General features: G+C 58.5%; 9 protein-coding genes across 9 annotated transcripts; all 9 read right to left on the bottom strand.

The window, feature by feature from the left end:
• Positions 1 to 1173: 1173 nt before the first annotated feature.
• On the bottom strand, positions 1174 to 1413 carry LMJF_21_1855 (conserved hypothetical protein; the record flags this gene model as incomplete). The annotated part of the gene is made up of 1 exon (XM_001683099.1): positions 1174 to 1413. One exon carries the CDS (start codon positions 1411 to 1413, stop codon positions 1174 to 1176), a length of 240 nt encoding a protein of 79 aa, XP_001683151.1.
• Positions 1414 to 2070: 657 nt separating this feature from the next.
• LMJF_21_1850 (conserved hypothetical protein) lies at positions 2071 to 4008 on the bottom strand (the record flags this gene model as incomplete). Its single annotated transcript, XM_001683098.1, has 1 exon — positions 2071 to 4008. The coding sequence occupies one exon, from the start codon at positions 4006 to 4008 to the stop codon at positions 2071 to 2073; it is 1938 nt and encodes a 645-aa protein (XP_001683150.1).
• Positions 4009 to 5829: 1821 nt separating this feature from the next.
• PEX14 (putative peroxin 14) lies at positions 5830 to 7224 on the bottom strand (the record flags this gene model as incomplete). Its single annotated transcript, XM_001683097.1, has 1 exon — positions 5830 to 7224. One exon carries the CDS (start codon positions 7222 to 7224, stop codon positions 5830 to 5832), a length of 1395 nt encoding a protein of 464 aa, XP_001683149.1.
• A 1417-nt stretch (positions 7225 to 8641) lies between these two features.
• LMJF_21_1830 (putative proteasome alpha 5 subunit) lies at positions 8642 to 9376 on the bottom strand (the record flags this gene model as incomplete). The annotated part of the gene is made up of 1 exon (XM_001683096.1): positions 8642 to 9376. One exon carries the CDS (start codon positions 9374 to 9376, stop codon positions 8642 to 8644), a length of 735 nt encoding a protein of 244 aa, XP_001683148.1.
• Positions 9377 to 10184: 808 nt separating this feature from the next.
• LMJF_21_1820 (putative 60S ribosomal protein L37a) lies at positions 10185 to 10463 on the bottom strand (the record flags this gene model as incomplete). The annotated part of the gene is made up of 1 exon (XM_001683095.1): positions 10185 to 10463. One exon carries the CDS (start codon positions 10461 to 10463, stop codon positions 10185 to 10187), a length of 279 nt encoding a protein of 92 aa, XP_001683147.1.
• A 594-nt stretch (positions 10464 to 11057) lies between these two features.
• Positions 11058 to 12452, bottom strand: GAA1 (GPI transamidase component GAA1,putative;with=GeneDB:Tb927.10.210; the record flags this gene model as incomplete). Its single annotated transcript, XM_001683094.1, has 1 exon — positions 11058 to 12452. One exon carries the CDS (start codon positions 12450 to 12452, stop codon positions 11058 to 11060), a length of 1395 nt encoding a protein of 464 aa, XP_001683146.1.
• Positions 12453 to 13908: 1456 nt separating this feature from the next.
• Positions 13909 to 14478, bottom strand: LMJF_21_1800 (putative vacuolar ATP synthase; the record flags this gene model as incomplete). Its single annotated transcript, XM_001683093.1, has 1 exon — positions 13909 to 14478. The coding sequence occupies one exon, from the start codon at positions 14476 to 14478 to the stop codon at positions 13909 to 13911; it is 570 nt and encodes a 189-aa protein (XP_001683145.1).
• Positions 14479 to 16014: 1536 nt separating this feature from the next.
• On the bottom strand, positions 16015 to 16584 carry LMJF_21_1790 (putative vacuolar ATP synthase; the record flags this gene model as incomplete). The annotated part of the gene is made up of 1 exon (XM_001683092.1): positions 16015 to 16584. The coding sequence occupies one exon, from the start codon at positions 16582 to 16584 to the stop codon at positions 16015 to 16017; it is 570 nt and encodes a 189-aa protein (XP_001683144.1).
• Positions 16585 to 17500: 916 nt separating this feature from the next.
• RPS6 (putative 40S ribosomal protein S6) lies at positions 17501 to 18250 on the bottom strand (the record flags this gene model as incomplete). Its single annotated transcript, XM_001683091.1, has 1 exon — positions 17501 to 18250. The coding sequence occupies one exon, from the start codon at positions 18248 to 18250 to the stop codon at positions 17501 to 17503; it is 750 nt and encodes a 249-aa protein (XP_001683143.1).
• Positions 18251 to 18846: the final 596 nt, after the last annotated feature.

Genomic DNA, 18846 nt, shown 5'->3' with positions numbered 1-18846 from the left:
TCGTTCTCCCCGCAACCTCGTCAAAGGCGGGGAAGGCGGTCAGAGCCCTAGAAATGCAGGAGACTCTTCGGCACAAAGTGTTGGGAAATGGTGCCCCTGGTACCAACATTCAGTCCCTCCGATTTACTCGGACCCAGCAGCGCCTTCTGCTTCAGCTTCAGCTCGGTTCATGTACAAAGCCGCGTGAATGGAGCGACGACCACCCCGGCGAATGCCTTCGTTGCCAAATCACCATTGACCGCCCCTCGTCCGCAGCTGACATGGTAGTGTCCGCTGTCCAGCATCTCTGCTTACGCACCCGCCATTCTCCCACACTCACCTTGAAGACCCCTGTGGGACGCGCTAGCAGCCGCATTTCCGCACGCGAATGCATTCTTCAATGAAGCCTCTGCGGCTACCTCGACACTCCATGGTAGCCTCTGATCAACCAACAGCGTTTGGATAGCACCGTTGCTGATACATCCGGGGCAGAAGGACCTCCGCTGCATTATGTGTTTCACGAGCGAAAAGAAGGTCCTGCCCTTCCTCCTCCTAAAACTCCCGCCGCCAAGCTCCATCTCCCTGAGTCGCCCGTCTACGCATATCGAGGTTTTCCGCGACGAGGTGGAGGAGGGGGGGGGGACGTCGGCCAAACTCCGCGCAGACGCCAAATAGGAGGTGGCAAAAGAGCACTGTTCCAGAAGGGAGGTGGTCGATACAGATCCGCACTGACCACTTAGCCGCAGGCGAAGCGTCGGTGCGCCAAGCAAAACGCGGCCGTACGAATTAGTGAAACGGGGGTGATGGCAATAACAACGGGGCGGGTGTGCGCGGAAGGAGACACAAGTCGAAGCACGCACTGCACCCGACAGCGTAACGGCACTGTTCCAAGGAGGGCGCCGAGAAGAGATCGCCGAAGGAAAACGGAAGCAGGCTGTGGCGCACGCAGCAGTGGGAGGGGGGGGGGTTCTCTCTCTTCCATCAATGTGATCAGTCGATGGTGTTTGCTCAAGGATCGCTCCTGCAGTAGCGCCTACCTTTTTTTTTGCAAGTTTGCGCGAGCGTGTGTGCATCTCTCTCTCTCTGTCTCACTATGCATTCGTGGCGAGCAAAAGGAGGAGATACGCAGCCCCACCCCCCCCCACACACACAAAAAAAAAACGCAAAGAAACAGCCAACACCCGCAAACGGCGCTTACGACGGTGGCGGCTTCGCAGATATGCTCAACGCATGAATCGTGCCTGACCGCAGCTCCTCGCCAAAGAGATCGTTCACCATGCGATGGCGCTGAATCAGTGGTACGTCGGCAAAAGCTGCAGAAACGATGCGCACGTTGTACTTGGCCTCCTCTGCGCTGATCTCCGTCACCTCCAGCTCCGCCGGCTGAAAGGCTTCGTGAATGCGCGATACAATAGTGTTTTGGATGCTCGACATTTTGGCGGAGGAAACACAAAAGTGACTAGCTCGTCACTGAGTAGTGTTGAACGGTGTCCAAAGCAAGAATCCGTTATTGATGTGTATGTCTGTCACCGTTTCCTTATCCAATCCACCCCCGTGTGTCGTCGATGAACTCGGTCGAGCGAAGGTGGGAGGGATGGGCAAGGAGGGGATTGAAGGGTAGAGCGAACGGCGAAAAGATCTGCGGTGCCAAGTTCGTAGAGATGCAGGGCGAGGGTAGAGAAGGGAAAGCGTAAGATCCACGAAAGGAGCTTGCACCGCCGATGCGTCGTGTACGTGTACGAGTGCGTGCGCGGGGGGAAGCCAGGTGTGGCTGCCAGTGCTGCGCATCCAGCGCTGTGCCGTCTCTCTCCCCTCCAACAGCAACACTTCCATCTAGTCTTGTTCTTTGCAGCGTGACACAAAGAGCTGCGGGCAATATGATGGTGTCGCCGGTCTATGCATGCAGAACTGAAAAGCAAAGCAAAAAATGGAGGCGATCACGGCGCATGGAGAAGGGATGGGTCGCTTGTCTGTATAGCGAAGAAGAGGTGTTGGCACATGTGCAGGCGTGCGTGCGCTGCAGTGACTGCCCTTCCTGCCTCCCTACCTCCCAATAATGCGCCTTCTAATCTCTACCGCTCCCATTTTCTCTCACGTGCTACTTTTGCCGTGTACTCTCGACATGTAGCGGCTGTAAAGGAGGCGTCCGAGCTCGCGCAGTTGCCGCTTTTGGGCCCTGTCCAGTCTCTCCCGCTCGCCGGAAGGGAACGCTCGGGGATCTCGCAGCTGAGCGCACGCGAGCAAGACATCGAGGGAGCGTGCGTGCAACTTACCCTGACTGTCGAGTGGGCGATTCACGTCGCAGGGGGTGAAGCATGTGGCAGCCGGAAGGGAGCACTGTGATGGGGCAGTGGATCCCTGCGGAGTTGCCCTGCAGGAGCGTGCCGGGTCCACGAGAGCATCGCGAAGGGCCTCGGCAGCTCTGTCTAGTTCCTGCTTGTCGGCCACCGGCCAGTCCTCGACGTTTCGGGAAATACTGCTCGTCAAGCACTGTGCCGCTGGAGCAGCCTGCGCTGAACCCGTCGTCGGATGGAAAGCAGGAGAGGGGCAGCCAGAGTCCCTGCCGTTGTCACCGCTGCCTTTGCTTCTGGCTGTCGTAGTGCTTCCGGTGTTGCCTCCCCTGACGCGCGAGACTTCTGGCTGCGGAGCGGATGAAGCTGCTGCCATCGACGGCATGGAAGAGCGTGGTGTGAGAACAGCATCCGTTGTGGCAACACTGGGCTGCCTGGGCGACACAGACGGCGACACGCTGGCACGCCCACCGTTGCAAAGCTGAGGAGACGATGAGGGCAGAAAAAGTTGGCGAGAGCAGGAGGTGGTAGAAGGACGTAGCCGCTCCTCTGCTGCGGATGCCTCCGCGGCTGCACTTTTGCGGCGCTCCTCCGCTTGCTCCGCCCGATACGCCTCAAGCCGTTGAGCCTCCTGTGCCCGCCAGGCGGCCTGCAGGCGCTGCCGCCGCTGCTGTTCGCGCTGCTTGTCTTCGAGGGAGGCCTGCTCCTCCTCCAGCTCCTGCTGCCTCTGGGACAGCTGCTTCGCCCTCGCGTTAAGAAACAGGCGGTCGTGCGTCGGTCCGCACCGGTGCTCTGCCTTCTTGTCCACAATCATGGCACTCTTGGGGTTGAGGCAAGGACGGTGTGTCAGCTCGCTCAGTGCAGCGGACGCCTCACCGATAGGGGGACGACGACGCCACAGCTCCGCGATAAAGGAATTGTACCCCGCTTCATTGGCAAAGGCGTCAGCGAGTTCTTCGACACTCCACTCAGTTTTGGTAGGGCTGTGTCGCCGTAGCAAGGCAGACAGCGTCGCCGCCTCTTGGGCGGCTCGGCCCTGAAACGTAGACAGCACGGGCATCGAAAGAATGTCGGCGCCGCAGAAGTAGCGCACCCACCGGTGAAGACCACGCAGGCGGGCTTGATGAGCCAGCTCCGCGGAGCTTGCGCCTGTCTGAGGGTGGAAGGGGCACGGGTTCTTCTCCAGCTGAGCAGCGGCGGTGCGCTGCTGCGGCGGAGAGAACGGCTTTGTCAGGCGCTCCACCAGCGCTCGCGGGTCCACGTAGACGCGACGGTGCGCCTCCGCGGAAGCTGACAGGAGTGCGTCGCGAGCCGACGCGATGGCGCGCTGCCGCTGCTGCTCGAACGAATAGAGCTCTGCGATGTGCGCATCGATGTGGCGCTTGCTCCGCACCACCGCCGGTGACGGCGTCACCAGTCGCGCCTCTTCGACAGCCTGCTGTCGGTAGAAGTAGTCTCGGTACAGCCGCTCTTCCGGGGGCGGCTCGGCACCGCCGCGCCCGCGGCACGCCCGGATGATCATCTCCGAGGTGTGTGAAAGTCGAGGGGTGTGACGGTGCGCCGCATGAGCCGGCTCATCCGGCAGCTCTAGAAGCTGGAGGCGGTACCGCAGCTGCGCAGAGGAATCGCGGTCAGCGCCGGCGCTGTCGCCGCTGCGCTTGAGCGCGCGGACGCGCGGGGAGATAGTGGGGTGAAACGTCGCCTCGGCCAGGGCAGCCTCCTCCAACTTCGCACGCATCGCCTCTCGCTTGGCCGCCGCTCTTCGAAGCCCGTTGACGCCTCTGTTATAGAGAGCCGTAGGATCGGTCACGCGGACGCAAGTGACGTACTGGCCATCATTCGTTTTCGTATGGTGCGTCGACTGGGGCACCGTCGTGTGGGCCCTGCTTGACGATGTGCTCCTCGGCTCAGCATCCCCCGACTGCCGCTGCGACTGCGGCTGCTGAACCTCCGCCGCTGCCGGTGCTGATCGCGACTTCTTCGGCGGTTGAGTAGAAGCTCCACATGCTGCGGCAGCACCGTGTCCGTGGCCCGAGCGTTTGCGTACCTCAGGGCGCGTCAATGATTGTGCCGCCACAGAGGCGGCTTTCGACTCGAGCACGGTATCCACAACAGCAGAAGCAGCAAGACTGCCGGCAGACGGCTGTGTGACCGGTGCAACGTGACTGCTAGACTGAGGCGGCCGCCGCCGCGAAGAGTCTCCTGCCACCGTCGCGTCGTCCAACTCTTTTGGAGAAGGCGCTGCAGCGTCTTCGCCAGCGGCAGAGTGGCCTCGAGGAAGCGTCTCCCTGGCTAGGGATGCGGCAGGCGCGTGAACAAGTCTCTCTTCGGAAAGTCGATGTTCGGCGCCGGCGGCCGCCATCGCGCCACCACCGCGGTGACGGAAAGATGCCAAATCAGCGGAGGAAAACGAGCGAGACGACTCATGAGACATCGAACGCTCATCTCTTGCACTGTTGTCCACTTCGGAGAAGCGTTGCGGTTGCAGTCCTCGCTGCTTAGCCACCACGTCGGCTGCAGACCCGCTTAGCACATCCCCAACAAGAGGTGCGCTGCTTGCGATCCGTGGCGCGTCTTCAGCATTCGCGGGAGCAAGGTTTGATGGCAACCTCATCTCAGATGACGGATTGCGCGAGTCGCCACTATCATCTGGAAGACCGGAGGAGTCGATGCTGCCCCCGCTGCCGAATCGAGGGCGGCTGGTCAAATGAGGTGCTGCCGTGCCATCGTCGTCGTCGTCGGAGGAGGAGGAGGAGTCTGCCGTAGCAAAACGTTTGATGGTGACGGCAAGCGGTCTCTCTCCAGAGGATAGCGCAAACTCCGGCTTGCGGGGTGAGTCCATCACAGAGGATATGAGTGACGGTGTGAAGAGAAATCTCGACGTTGGCACGCCTTCGTGTATGTGGAGGTGGGAAGTCACCTCTCAGAGTTCACCAAACAAGGGCAGCGGAGGTTAGAAGGATGAACACGGAGACAGAGAGCGAGGCTTCTGAGGATCACTGAAACAAGTCGGGTGAGGTGCAGAGTGTTCTCTGACGTTCTGGCAAGCACATTATCGCACGGCCGTTCGTTGCACTTGCGTAAGCGAACCGGGGCAGCGCGTAGAATCGATTGGTGGAAGCGAGACTTCGGTGATGGCCACTGGGACGTTCACACCACTGTGATAATGTTCGCGGACATATAGGCTGACACAAAGAGCCGCGAGCCACGCTCTGTGCCCGCCGCGTGGATGCAGTCGCTGTGTTCGTTAGGGTGCTCTTGATCACACTACTATAGTCGCCGAGTTACAGAGAGGGACAGCGACCGTTGTTCTGAGAGTAGAAGGGCAGGTGTGTGGTTGAGGGTCTTTCGGTGGCAGTAGTGGTCGACCTTTCTACCTGACCCGCGTGTCTCCCACGCTCCCGCGTCCATCTGCCCTCGCAGCACGTTCCTTTGCTGCCAAGACGCAATGGTGTGCACACAAACACACACGCACTCATACGCACCTCTTGCAGGGGAACCGGTGGAAAGCCGGTACAGGATGCTTTGCCTTCGTGGACACGACAGACCTACAACCGGCTTAGCCAGTCGACATCGGAGTGCCGTCACCTGCCTTCGGCGGTTCTGCGCTGCCGATGGAAAGCAGCGGCGCGGCCACCTCCGTGACAGTAGCGACAGGAGCTGCGGCATCCACATACGGGGTGGACGCCGCAAAGACCGCCGGGGGTGACTCAGGAGCCGGCGCGACAGCAGCGACGGACGCGGGTGCAGCCTGGGCAGCCTCTGTGATAGGGTCCGGCATGGCAGGAGCGGCAGCAGCGATCGCTGTCGCCTCGGGTGATGGCACGACGGGTAGAACGGGCATCACGTCAGAATTCGGCGCGGATGCGCTCGTCACCGATGTCACCTCTGCTGAATTTCGCGCCTGTTCGCCCTCCGTCGTCACAGATGGGAAGTAGGTCGAGGGAGGCGCAGGGACCGCCGCCACGGCCCCCTCCGCTGCCGTCTGCGTCGCCTCGCCGACGGCAGAGCTCTTCTTCCCCTCCAGGCTTTCTATATCCTTCTTGAGACCGTCAATCTGCTGCGTGAGGCGATCGTTAGCCCTACTCAGCTGCTGCTTGTCCGCGCGGATCTTCGCCGCGCTCACGGCGAGGTCGGCGCATTTCTTCCGCTCATTGGCCAGCGCCTCCTTGGCCTCGTCCAGCTCCGTCTGCAGCCTCTTCACTTCTTCAGTGAGGGCGGCTGGTGAGGCGGCCGACACACTTGGCTCAGCAGCGGCAGCCATCGGTGGTGGTGGCGGCAGCGGAAGCACGCAGCCACGCTGCGGCGTTGATGACGCATCTGTTTCGCTCCCCGAAGACGCGATGTTGGCGGGGCGGGGCCGCGAGGAGGACCCGCGATACAGCCGCGGCTTCTTATCGGACTTGCGACGAAATTCGTAAGGGGAGTACCGGTTGAAGAGTTTGTACGCAGAAAACCCAGCAAGCATGGCGGCGCCGGCGCCAATCACGACGTCGCGCCAGTCCACTGTCTTCGTCTGTCGCTCCACCTGCGGTGGTGGGGGCGAGTGAGGAAACAGCATTTGCGTGTACTGCGGGCCTGGCGTCATGGCCACTGGCGCGTTTTGCCGCGCCGTCTTGAGCTGTGCAGAAAGAGGGGTGGCATACGCCGTCGCTGTGGCACCGGTCGGTGCTGCGTTGGCGAGCGGGGCACGAACAGAGGCAATCTTCTCCGCTGTGACTGTCCTTCCTACCTTGGCGAGGGCGTACTTTATCTGTCCATCTGATACGCCTTTACCCTTGAGGAAACGGATCTGCGACTCGACCGGCGAGCACCGCACGCGTGGATCTTGCAAGAAGCGGATGGCGGACTGAACCGTTGTATCAGCATCCAGCTCCGACAAAGACGGTTGCTCTGGCTCCGGCAACGGAGCTTCCAGAGCTGCCTGAGGCTGCGACGGGACTTCTGCTGCCATGCTGTTGCTTTTTTTTTTGTTAGATTGTTGAGTTGAAGTAGCGGGCGAAGCGTCGGTGCCACTGCCGTAGGGTAGTGTGGAGGGAAGGGAGGGAGGCAAGAGCGGGAGAGAGGCAGCACACTGAGAGAGAGAGCAGGAGAAAGAGAAACTCAAGAGTAACGCAGGTGTATGTGCAAGGCAAGAGCAGCACGAACGAAAGAGAGGCGCTCCCGCTTTCTTTGTTGGAGTAGAGCGAAGAAGGAGAGGAATGCTGGTGTGCGGTGGTGCTGAAGAGCAACTGGAGAAAGGGAGATGGCGCGCGCCATGAAACTGCAGTGAAAGGAAGAGATAGACAGGGGGATAGTGTGGCAGCAGCAAAAAAAAGTAGAAATGCGAGAGACGGAGAGAGAAGAGAAAACGCGTTGCTTGACGAATAGAGCCCCCCAGGCAGCGCGACGACATCTGCTCACCGCACCACGCACTAAGGTCACGTCGGACAAGTCCCCGCATAAGGTAGCCATGCGGGCTGCTTGAAGGATGGTGCATGGACTCTGGTGATGAGGTGAGTCCTACATTGCCCGCCACAGCTTGCGCCGGGTGCGTTCAGACACCCCAACCCTCACATCTTCGAGGAGATGAGAAACGAAACAACGCGCGGGCAGCATATTCGGTGCAGATGGACGTATCTTTGCGCGTCTCCTCTCTCCTGCTGTCAGCTGCAAGTAAATAGTGCGTGGGTTTCACGGTGCGCGCTGACCCGGTCCTGACGGCAGATTTGCTCCTCGGGTGTGTCCTTTTCGGTTTCTCGCTTGTTTCCGCTATTTTTCCATTCAACGAATACCATGGCCGATCCAATGGCTGTGTGCGAGAGAGAGACGCGCGCACACACATACATACACAGTCAGAGAGAGACGCATACACAGACGACACATCCACGCCCAGAGAGTGGGTGGAAAACGCCACAACATGAACGAGAGCACAAAAGGGAGAAAAGGGAGATAAACAGACAAAGGGCATGAAATAGAAGAGGGGAGGAACGGAGAGTACTACCAGAACGACGCCACATACGCAGCCGCTACTGCTGCACACACGCACACGCAGCAGCAGCAGCAGCAGCAGTAGCCTCAAGTTGTGCGCTTCCAGCGAAATAGGGGAGATAAGAGGCTAGTGGAAGAGGACGAGACCAGCGAAGTGAAGCACGAAAACGGGAAGAGATGGTATTGATGGGGGAGGGAATAGAGGGGGTAGGAGTCGGCGTTGACAATTCAGCGCTGCTTCCCCTCCTTGGTCGCGCATCGGCCTTGGAAAGTGCGAATACAAGAATCAGCACAACTCTTCCCCTCATCGTTTTTCTATTTTGTGTATCCTACTCCTTACAGAGGAGGGAGGCGATCGCCGGCTGCTACATCTGCATGTTCCGTTGGCCGTCTTCCATTTCTTACTCCGGCATGCGACTCATGATTGCTTTGATTTCTGTGGGTGTGTACATGTGCAGCTTGCCGTCGTCGGCCCGCACTACGGCCACCTCTATGTTCTCCGGCGACAGCTGGTCCTCCATCACCTGCTTCAGAATGTCCACCGCGAGCGTCTCGCCCTCTTCCAGTGTCATGTTTCGGTGGTAGCGCTCCGTGAAGACACTCTGCGCCGCCTCGGCACCGCCACCAATGGCTTGGGCGTCGTAGCGCGTGTGCGTGCCGCTGGGGTCTGTCTGCCACAGCTGCGGGCCCTTTTCATCTACGCCGGCGATGAGCAACGAAACGCCGAACGGGCGCGACATGAGCTTGCGCTTTCCACCGCTCTCACCAAACTGGATCGACAGGTCGCACGTCGCTAGCGTGCAGGACTCCACAGACATGGGCTCGTTGTAGGTGAAGCGGTGGTTCTGCGACTCCACGCGGGCGTGCTCGACAAGGATGCGCGCATCTGCAACCATGCCGCTCATGACAGCCGCAATGTGGCTGTCGATCTCCATAATCTTACTCATGCTGGACGGAACGACCAAGGTCGATGGCACGCGTTTCTCCGCGGCAAGAACGACGCCCTTAGGCGTGCGGATTCCGAGGCTGGTACTACCCAGTTTGATGGCCTCCACAGCATACTCGATCTGGAAAATGCGACCTTCCGGGCTGAAGGTGTTCACGCCGCGGTCGTACTCAGACTTGGAGGTGAACATGATTGGATGACGTGCACGCGTGAGACGAAGGGGAGAGACGGAGAGAGAGGGTGCCAGGGCGGGGGGTTAGTATGGGCGGGGTGTAGGTGTGTGAGGCACAAACGGGTAACTAAGCGCAGCGCACGCGGGACTCACGGAGAGCAAGGGTGAGAGCACGCAGAATGCAAGACCGAGAAGACCAGAGAGAGAAACGTCGGGCCGGGAAGACACGACAGAAAAGAAGACAAATACCTCCTTCTTAAGGGGGGGCTTTGCACACCGGCAGTTCGCACAAGCAGGGACACAGAGGTGGCGAGAGACGAAGAGGGGGAAAGAGGGAGAAAGATGAAGGCGGCGTACGAGAGACAGGGAAAACAACCGACAATCGGACGAGGAAAGGAGATGGAGCAGCAAGATGCTTGCATGACTGTGTCATGCACAGATATACAGCGGCACGCTAGTGCTATTGGGCCACCGCCACCCAACACATGCGCATGCGCAGCGCCCTCTTGGCGGCGAAAAGGAGTCCAGTAGCAGACTATCTGTGCCTCTGTTTGTGCTCCTGTGTGTGGGCGCTGTGCTTGTTCAGCGCGGCTCTCCATCCTTGTCCGTCTCTCGTCGCGTTCCTCCTCACATGAAGCGTCCATGAACAGCGCACACGCTGTGCCGTTGTGGGAGGGGGGAGAAGGGCAATACACAGATCGACGCAGCTGCTGCCTGTACTTCTACGTCTTGCGCGCTTGTTTGGTGTTGTTTCGGAAGGGAAGAAATGAAAGAAAGGAAACGGCACCATGAACAAAAGCGAGGGTATGAATATCGGTCCACAACGTTAAATCTTGGCCAGCTCGCGCAGACGGCGGACCGTGGAGCGGACGGTGCTGTTGTTCGGCGTGCTCAGGGTGTACGCACCACCGGCAACCGTCTTGCTGCAGCCGTCGCAACGCCAGATGCCGACAGCCTTCCGGCGGAATGCAAACTTACCGCAGAAGGAGCAGAAGTGCTTGGCGTGCTGGGACACTTCCAGCTTCTTCGCGCGCTTACGCGGGTTTGCGCCGTAACGGGTGCCGTAGCGGCCCATCACGCCCATCTTCACTGTGCGCTTCGCCATCTTGCTTCGTGGCAAACCTGCGATTTATGTGCCCAGAAAAGTGCATGGTTGTTGGATAAGCAAGTAGATGGAAAGCGGGAGGGTTTGTGCGTGTGTGTGTGTGTGTGTGTGTGTGTGTGTGTGTACGGAGGGGGAAGGGGAAAGGGGGCAGACGGAAATGTGCGAGGGAAATGGGAGAAAGAAGAGCCATGCGTATAGAAAAGGCAGGCATACATCAATGCAACCGTTCGTCAGTGGAAACAAAACAGGCGGCGCTCGACGGGAAAAGGAGAAACACAAGGAGCACGCGCACAATGCCCCTCGCAAGTGGGCATGGGGCAGAGCAGACGAGCTTCACGAGAGAGGCACGCGCTCCTGCACGCACGTGAGACGTTTGACAGCTGAAACGGCGGATAAAGAAATGAACGGTGAATCTTGCGTTCATTCTCATCCTTGTGACACCTATCGCTGACCCACAAGCGTCTGTGTGCCTTCGCACTACAGATTCGTTGCTGGTGCTGCGTTCTCTCGTTTCTTGGTGTTTTGTGCTCGGTGACGGTGATGGTTGATGGCAGGGGTACCGCGTACGCGGACGGAGTGCAGGAGTAGTGGCTCTCAATATAGAAAGCACAGGAACCGGCTGCCGATCCACACCGCGTTGGGGTAAATTACAAAGCTCACGAACAACTCGCTGATGCCGTCCACACCAAACAGGGGCAACCGGAGGTGATAAATGAAGTAGTAGGCGAGCGCCGACGATACGGCGGCGCCGACAGCCATGGCGGGGCGGTTCTGAAGGGCAGTGTGGATGAAGGAAACCTGGATCGCAGCGGCTGCCCCAGCCACTAAGCCGCACGCCGGCTGCAGGATGATCAGAAGGCACAGCGCTATCGCGTTAAAGCTGAGCAGCATGCCGCTATTGGCATGACCCATGAGAAGCCGAAAGAGCAGCGAAAACGCGGCCGACGCCGACACTACTGCCCACCAGCCAGCGACCTGAAACGCAGCCGCAGCCGCAACAGGTGTGAGCAGCAGCGTCACGAACAGCGGAGTAATGCTGATGCCACGCAGCTGATACTCGGAGTACGTCGTGGAGAATATGGAGGCGACGAACAGTATGATGCAGAACTGTGCGTGATCGTACTCGACGTAGCGCCACAGGCTCACGGGCAGCCACACAAAGGTGGAGTGGTGGAACTTTTCCTCCAGGCCATTGAGGGACACGATGATCTTCAGCACCAGCTGGGCGAACGCATCCGGCAACTGTGAATGTGGAAACACCGAACTCGCACTGTACAGTGGGTCGGAGGATATGGCAATGGTGTTGATGCTGTGAGTTGGGATGATGTGCCACGGCTGCGGACGAGTTGGGAGCTGCACAGACGCCTCAAGGTAAGCCCAGTAGTGCCAAAAGCCGGCGTGAGCATCGTCTGTGGAGCGATGTCGTCGTTGGCATAGGTAACTGGGGAGAAACTGATTCGCAGCGGCAAGCTGAACAGCGATGTTTGTGTAATCCTGGTTGGGCTGGATGCCGTTTCCCCCGAGAGTGTCTATGCAGATGTGGCGGTTGTACAGGGTGGAAAGATTCAGCACAAGTGCGGCGCGGGTGTACGCCTGCGGCACCGGCCACTCCTCGCTGCTATTCACAAAGTAGAACTGCACGTCACAGGCGAGGCTCTTCCTGCGGCGGATCACCTCGATCAAGGCGTTGGCGAGCGAGACGGAGGCTGGATAATCTGTGTTCACATACACAGCCGCAATCTCGGACCCGGGAGAACGCCGCCCCCGCACCAGTCGTTGTGGCCAGTGCACTGTGGGGTCGAGGTACGCGGTCACGGAGCCGGCGTCGGCCGACGGGAACATTTGACCGACCGCGTTTTCATCGATGTATATCTTCCGCGTGCGCAGCACGGGAAGAAGGCACAGCAGCCCGATGCCTAGGACAAGAAAGAAAGGCGCCAACTTCCCGCCGTGGTGCCGAGCGCCGTTGAATATGACTCTACGTAGCATAGTCGCATACACACACGCACACACGAGGAAGTCACACCCTGTGAGTGAGAAGCTCGGTGACGCACCCGAGCACGGAAAGGGTACAGGAATACCAGAGAAAAATGATGTAGGCCCGTGCACGCCTCCGAGCCCGTGCAGCGGCGGGCGAGAAAGTATTGGGAGCAGCGGCGGCAGAGATAAGAACAGATGAAAGAAAAAGACCCCGCTTGACGCAGCCTGAAATTACCTGCCTGTCAGGGGAAGTGGAGAGAGGGCACAAGAAGAGGCGGGCGCAATGACCGGGTGCTACGCCGCTTGGCAAGACACGTCCCAAGAATAAAATGGAGAATAGTAAGGAGGGGATGCAGATGACGCATGATGAAGTGCATGTGTGTGTGTGTGTGTGTGTGTGTGGCAGAGAAGCAATACGTCTTCTGGGCGTATGTCACCACAGAATGTGTGCACAAGCATACGCACGTGTATGTGCGCGCACCTCTCGTCTCTCTCTCCCTGTGGTGTCAAGACCTACATGGGGACGAAAGCAAGCCAAGAAGTAGAGACGAGCGCGCGCACACAAAGTCAAGAAGAGTCTGCGCTGAATGACAATCACACAAAACCGCTCGAGGAGGTGGATCCAAGCAAGGGTGTGGGATGACGGCCCTCGAACACACGTCGCCGATGGATCACGTGACAAACGAAAAAAATAACATGCTCGGCAACTGCCCACCGCAACGCCTTCATTCAGCGCGCGTCATGTTACTTTCTTCTAGCGAGGGCCGATAGACGCACCCGTCACGTGTGCACACACACACACAATGGCTCCACGTCGCCCCGTCTGCGGCGTGTGTTCAATGGCACACGAGCTCACAAAAGATTGCACGCGCATACACACGCGCGCACCCTCGGCTGCACCTCAGACAAGGCGACAAAGCAACAACGCACCGACTACAAGGCACGCTATGCTGGCTCCTCTTTTCATTCTTGTGTTTTCCCCTCTCCGTTTTTCGTCGTTCGCCTTTTAGTAAGAATGAAGTGCCAGCCCGCAACCTATACCAGCGCCGAAAACCAAAAGCCATCAACAACAGAGGCACAGGTGGGCATGCCGACACACGGCAGCGCCCCCCTCCCTCACCATCCCCAGTGGCAACAGAACTGGAGGGGGAGGGCGATAATAAAGACACACACGCACTTTTCCCTTTTTTTCTTGCTCGAGAAGCAACCAGGCACGCACGGAAAAAGAAGAGCATCAGAAAGGCAGAAGGACTTGCCAACGGATGAGCTGGCGTCCGCAAGTATGTCTCCGTGTCCGTGTCCGCGTCCGTGTGTATGTGTGCATGCGTTTGCATGTGCAGAACCGCTGGTGTCAAAGCATGCCTTCATCGACACTTCCGGATTGCAGCATACGCAGGGGGAAATCTCGGTAGACAACCTGCAGCAAACTCGTCTCCATTGAGCAGACCCATACACATACCAGCTGCTACGCTTGCTGGCAACCGGCAGCCACCTTGCCAGCCGTGTTGTTCATCAGAAGAGCAATGATCAGGCCGTACAGGCCCAGAGCCTCCGCAAAAATCAGCATCAGAATCATGGCGACAAAGATCTTCTCCTGCTTGCCATACGCGCGCACAGACGCGTCGCCCGCAATCCCGATCGACAGGCCCGCCGCAAGAGACGACAAGCCGGCGGCCAGACCAGCGCCAAAGTGCAAGTAGCCCGCAAACGCGGAGTACGAGTTGTCGTCTGCCTTGATGTTGTTGTTGATGATCACGGACACGATCAGCCCGTAGATACCAAGGATACCAGCCATGACCACCGGAACGATGCCACGCATGATGCGTTCCGCGTGCAGGATGCCCAGGTGCGCAACGCCGACGCCGGACTTCGCCGTGCCGTAGGCAGAACCCAGGTTGGCAAAGATCAGCGCGGACGCGCAACCCATCGAGCCGAAGAAGGCGGACGACTGCGGGTACTTGTCGCTGCACGACACAGCAGCGGCGCCGCCTAACACCGCGGCAGCGGCCACGACACTTGCGATTTGGTACTTCATGACTGAAGGAGTTGATCTACTATACGACCTGTGAGCGTATGCGAGTATATTGCTGTGGAGGCTGATATGCTCAAGTACCACTTAAAAGGGCAAAGAGGGGAAGCGAGGCGGTGCCAGACTACTGCGACAAATTGAACGACCGCGTGACCCAAAGGGTATGAGAGCACATAGAGGTGAAGGAAGCGAAGGGGAGAGAGTAGATACACGCATAAAGAGGGTGAGAGTGCGCTCACACGAGGAGTGAGCGCACAAGAGACGCGTCACACTCGGAGAAAGAAGCCAGCCTCGGGGAGTGGCTGAAAAAGAGACGCACATGTGCTCAACTCTATTTCCAGCCACAGAAACTTCTCTACTCAACACTCGGGACGTCCACCAAGACGAAAGCGTGTGCCCAGCACTAGTAAGTGCACAGCGTGCGTCGACTGTTCAGGGGCGAGTGTACGTGTACGTGTGTAAGGGTGTGCGCGTGTGTGTATCCGCCTCTACCTGGTTGTATACTTAGACCACGCGTCTCGTTCACTTTGCAACAGATACATCATGCCCCGCTAAGGCACATCTCACCTGTTCCTGTATGCGTGCACATACCCCTCCGTTGTTTTCTTCTTTTTCTTCGCATCTCGTTTCGCTTGCCTACTTCGGCCATTCGAAGGGAGAAAAAACAAATAGAGAGGGCGAAATGTAGACGTCAACAGTCCATAACACGTGCACGAGAGGCGCCGACTCCAAGAGAGAAGCTAGTACGATAAATATTGTTGGGAAACACACACACACACACACACAACGATAACCAACAAGAGGAATCAAATAGCCACAAAGAGAGAGAGAGAGAGAGGGTCATACTTAGCCACACACACGCGAATCTTCTTCATGTGCGCTTCTCTCCATCCCCGTTTTCATCCCGTTCGCCTTCCCTTTCCCCTCTCTTGTCTCCCCCCTCTCTTCCATTCTGTACGGCCGACACGTTGCGTAAAAAGGGGGAAAGGACGGAGAGATGATGGTGGATGGAAGACCGAGAGAGGCCATCAAGGGAGCACACAATCCACAACAGCAACCGACATCGAAACACATCAAGGCACTTTTCTTCGTCCTTTCGCCACCAAAAAGCAAAAAAGATATAGAGAGATCAAAGAACACGTGTACACGTCAGTGGGCCGCTGTCTGCCTGCCTACCGGCGCATGTGTGGTTGTCGCTCCTCTTCTTGTCAGAACACATGATGTGCAATGGCAACGAGAGATACCCGCTGTAGGGGTGGCTGGAAATGGCTAGGAGTGAGCAGAGACGACGCACGCGACCGACAAAACTCACACTGCCGAAAAACATAAGGACAGTTAACTTATCGCAGCACCACCATCGCCATCACTCGTGTACCCCAATACCCACCAGCAGAGGAAGAGAGGTGCCGGTCATGCACAGCGCACCCTTGTGTGCGCTCAAAGACACACTAACACTTGAGACAGAGCGACACGCACCCACATCAGCGGGCATGGAAAAGCGAGCACGAAAAACCCGCTGTGCAACAATACACATACCAGCTGCTACGCTTGCTGGCAACCGGCAGCCACCTTGCCAGCCGTGTTGTTCATCAGAAGAGCAATGATCAGGCCGTACAGGCCCAGAGCCTCCGCAAAAATCAGCATCAGAATCATGGCGACAAAGATCTTCTCCTGCTTGCCATACGCGCGCACAGACGCGTCGCCCGCAATCCCGATCGACAGGCCGGCCGCAAGAGACGACAAGCCGGCGGCCAGACCAGCGCCAAAGTGCAAGTAGCCCGCAAACGCGGAGTACGAGTTGTCGTCTGCCTTGATGTTGTTGTTGATGATCACGGACACGATCAGCCCGTAGATACCAAGGATACCAGCCATGACCACCGGAACGATGCCACGCATGATGCGTTCCGCGTGCAGGATGCCCAGGTGCGCAACGCCGACGCCGGACTTCGCCGTGCCGTAGGCAGAACCCAGGTTGGCAAAGATCAGCGCGGACGCGCAACCCATCGAGCCGAAGAAGGCGGACGACTGCGGGTACTTGTCGCTGCACGACACAGCAGCGGCGCCGCCTAACACCGCGGCAGCGGCCACGACACTTGCGATTTGGTACTTCATGGCTGAAGGAATTGATTTCTGTGCAAGATGAAAAAGCAACCGACAGATGCGGAGCGACCGTGGAAGTTTTTACACGAGAGTAGGAAGAGAGGGTAATGAAGGGGAGCCACGAGATCAGAGAGCTGCTTTCTGTGTGAGGAGGAAAGGGGCTAGAGGCGAGGGAGGGCGTAGGAGTGGGGTTGGAGGAGGTTGAGTGCGGGCCCACGCAGAATGAAGGCAACCGCCAAGGAAGGGAAGGCAGAGGGGTGACGTATTTTTTTTGTTGCTTGTTTATCCCATCGACAATAGCGTCGGAGAGAGTTCTGAATGGTGATGAAAGGGGGAAGAGGAAGTGCAGAGAGGGGGGAAGTGAGTGCATGGGCGGTGCAGCCAAGGAGCGACCTGTGAGAGAGATGTGTTGCTTGTTCGTTTTCTCAGCTATCCATATCTTCAAGAACAGAGAAGGAGGACGCGTTGGGCCGGGGTGCACACAGATGTGTGTATGTGTGTAAGCCACCAATGGCGAGGTGCGGCAGAGCAGAAGTGAGCGGAAGAAGAGCGAAAAGAAAAGGGGTGAAGCGACAACTTGCGTCTGTTTGGCCCCTCCCACCCGCACAGGACCACCCTCTCCAACGCCGCTCCTGACCTCTCACCTATCCCTTCTCTGCATTCTGCCTCACCTTTGAAGTGCGAAACACACACACACACACACAAAGCAATCCTCCGTCTATTTGAGAGCATCGTAGTGCACGTCTGCGCACTTCACGCCGCTGCCGCGACTGTGAGAAGGCGATGCCCTGCTGTGACTCTCAGCGTTGCGCTTGCTGTTGCTTTTTTGCTTGTTTGCTTCAGAGGAAATAAAAAATGAAAAAAGGAAGAAAAAAGAGGGGGCCGTTGTGTCCGTCGGTTTTGTGTGCGTGCTTTAGTGGAAAGCAGCCTACTTCTTCTGGAATGCCGCCACCTCAGCGCGCTGGGCGTGCACCTTCCGGGTGTGCTTCTTGGAGTGGTCACGCTGGCGCAGCGCACGGCGGTTCGAGGCGATAAGGCGCAGGTACTCACGGCGCTCAGCGGCAGACGCGCGCACCTTGGCGATGGCGTCCTTGGCCTTCTTGGCACGGCGGGCCTTGACCCTCGGCGTGATCAGACGCTGGATCTTCGGGGCCTTCAGCCGGTCCTTCTTGCCGCTCTTCACGACGCGGCGGCGAACAACGTACTTCCGCACGTCTTCGGTGCGGGACAGGTTGAAGAGCTTGCGGATCTTGCTCGCGCGCTTCGGACCCAGACGGCGGGGAGCCGTGGTGTCCGTCACACCCTCGATCGGCTGGTCACCGACCTTGGAGATGGTCACGTTCACCAGCGCAATGTCGCTCGCGAGCACGCAGCCGCGAACGTTCTTGCGGCGGCGCTCACCCTGGTAGCCGCGGAAGGTGTTGAAGCCGATCGCACCGCGCTTCACCAGCAGCGACACACGGCTGGAGGCAAGCACGCCAGGGACCATCGGGAAACCATCCTTGTCCGAGCCACCGCGCAGGCGGAAGATGTAGCCCTTGAACTCGCTACCAAAGATGGCGCCGTCCACCTCGTTGCCGAGGCGGTAGTCCTGCAGCTGCACGCGGCGGAGCACCTCGTCCGAGATCTCGAACTGCTTCACCGTCCCGTTGCGGGGGTACGCGATGTTGAGCTTCATTGGAACCTGTCGATGTGTTGGAAGGGTAAAGGTTAAGTTAACCCCAGCGCGGGGTGTGTACAAGAGAGAACCACAACGGTAGGGGCGGCAGCGAGAATGATAAGATGCAGAGACAGGTGATCTTACGTCGAGGCACGTACACGCGCGCAGGTGGGTCGGAGGAGGGCATCTCTGCGCAGGAAGTGAAGGGAGACGCGCCGCTTTGACGAGACGGCCCTCTCACCCTGCCCCCTCCCCTCTCTACTTGCCTCCCCCACATTCGGTCCCACCTGAAACGGAGCAGGACCAAAAAGGACATACAGCTCTCCCATCTCCAGTACCCTCGCCACCGGCACTGTCACAATCATCTTCTTGAAGACAGTGAGAGGACAGCGAGAGGCAGGCAGAGCGGCATACATTCCGACAAGGGGCGCTGCATCCGGCAGCCGCTCAAGGTGCTCAGTGTAGGTCAGGCGCAACCATCCGCCAGAGTCTTGGCGCACACGGCCCCCTAAACCCGCTTCGACGCTAAGGAGATACTGAACAAACAGCACACAGGGAGTGCTCCAGGGGTGGGGAGAGGGGGGATTAGCGACACGCGCTCCGCTTTATTCTTT

This window comes from Leishmania major, chromosome 21, assembly GCF_000002725.2.
Source record: "Leishmania major strain Friedlin complete genome, chromosome 21".
Classification (NCBI taxonomy): Eukaryota; Euglenozoa; class Kinetoplastea; order Trypanosomatida; family Trypanosomatidae; genus Leishmania; species Leishmania major.
Note: the sequence above shows the minus strand (reverse complement) of the source record. Positions and strands in the feature narration are given on the sequence as shown.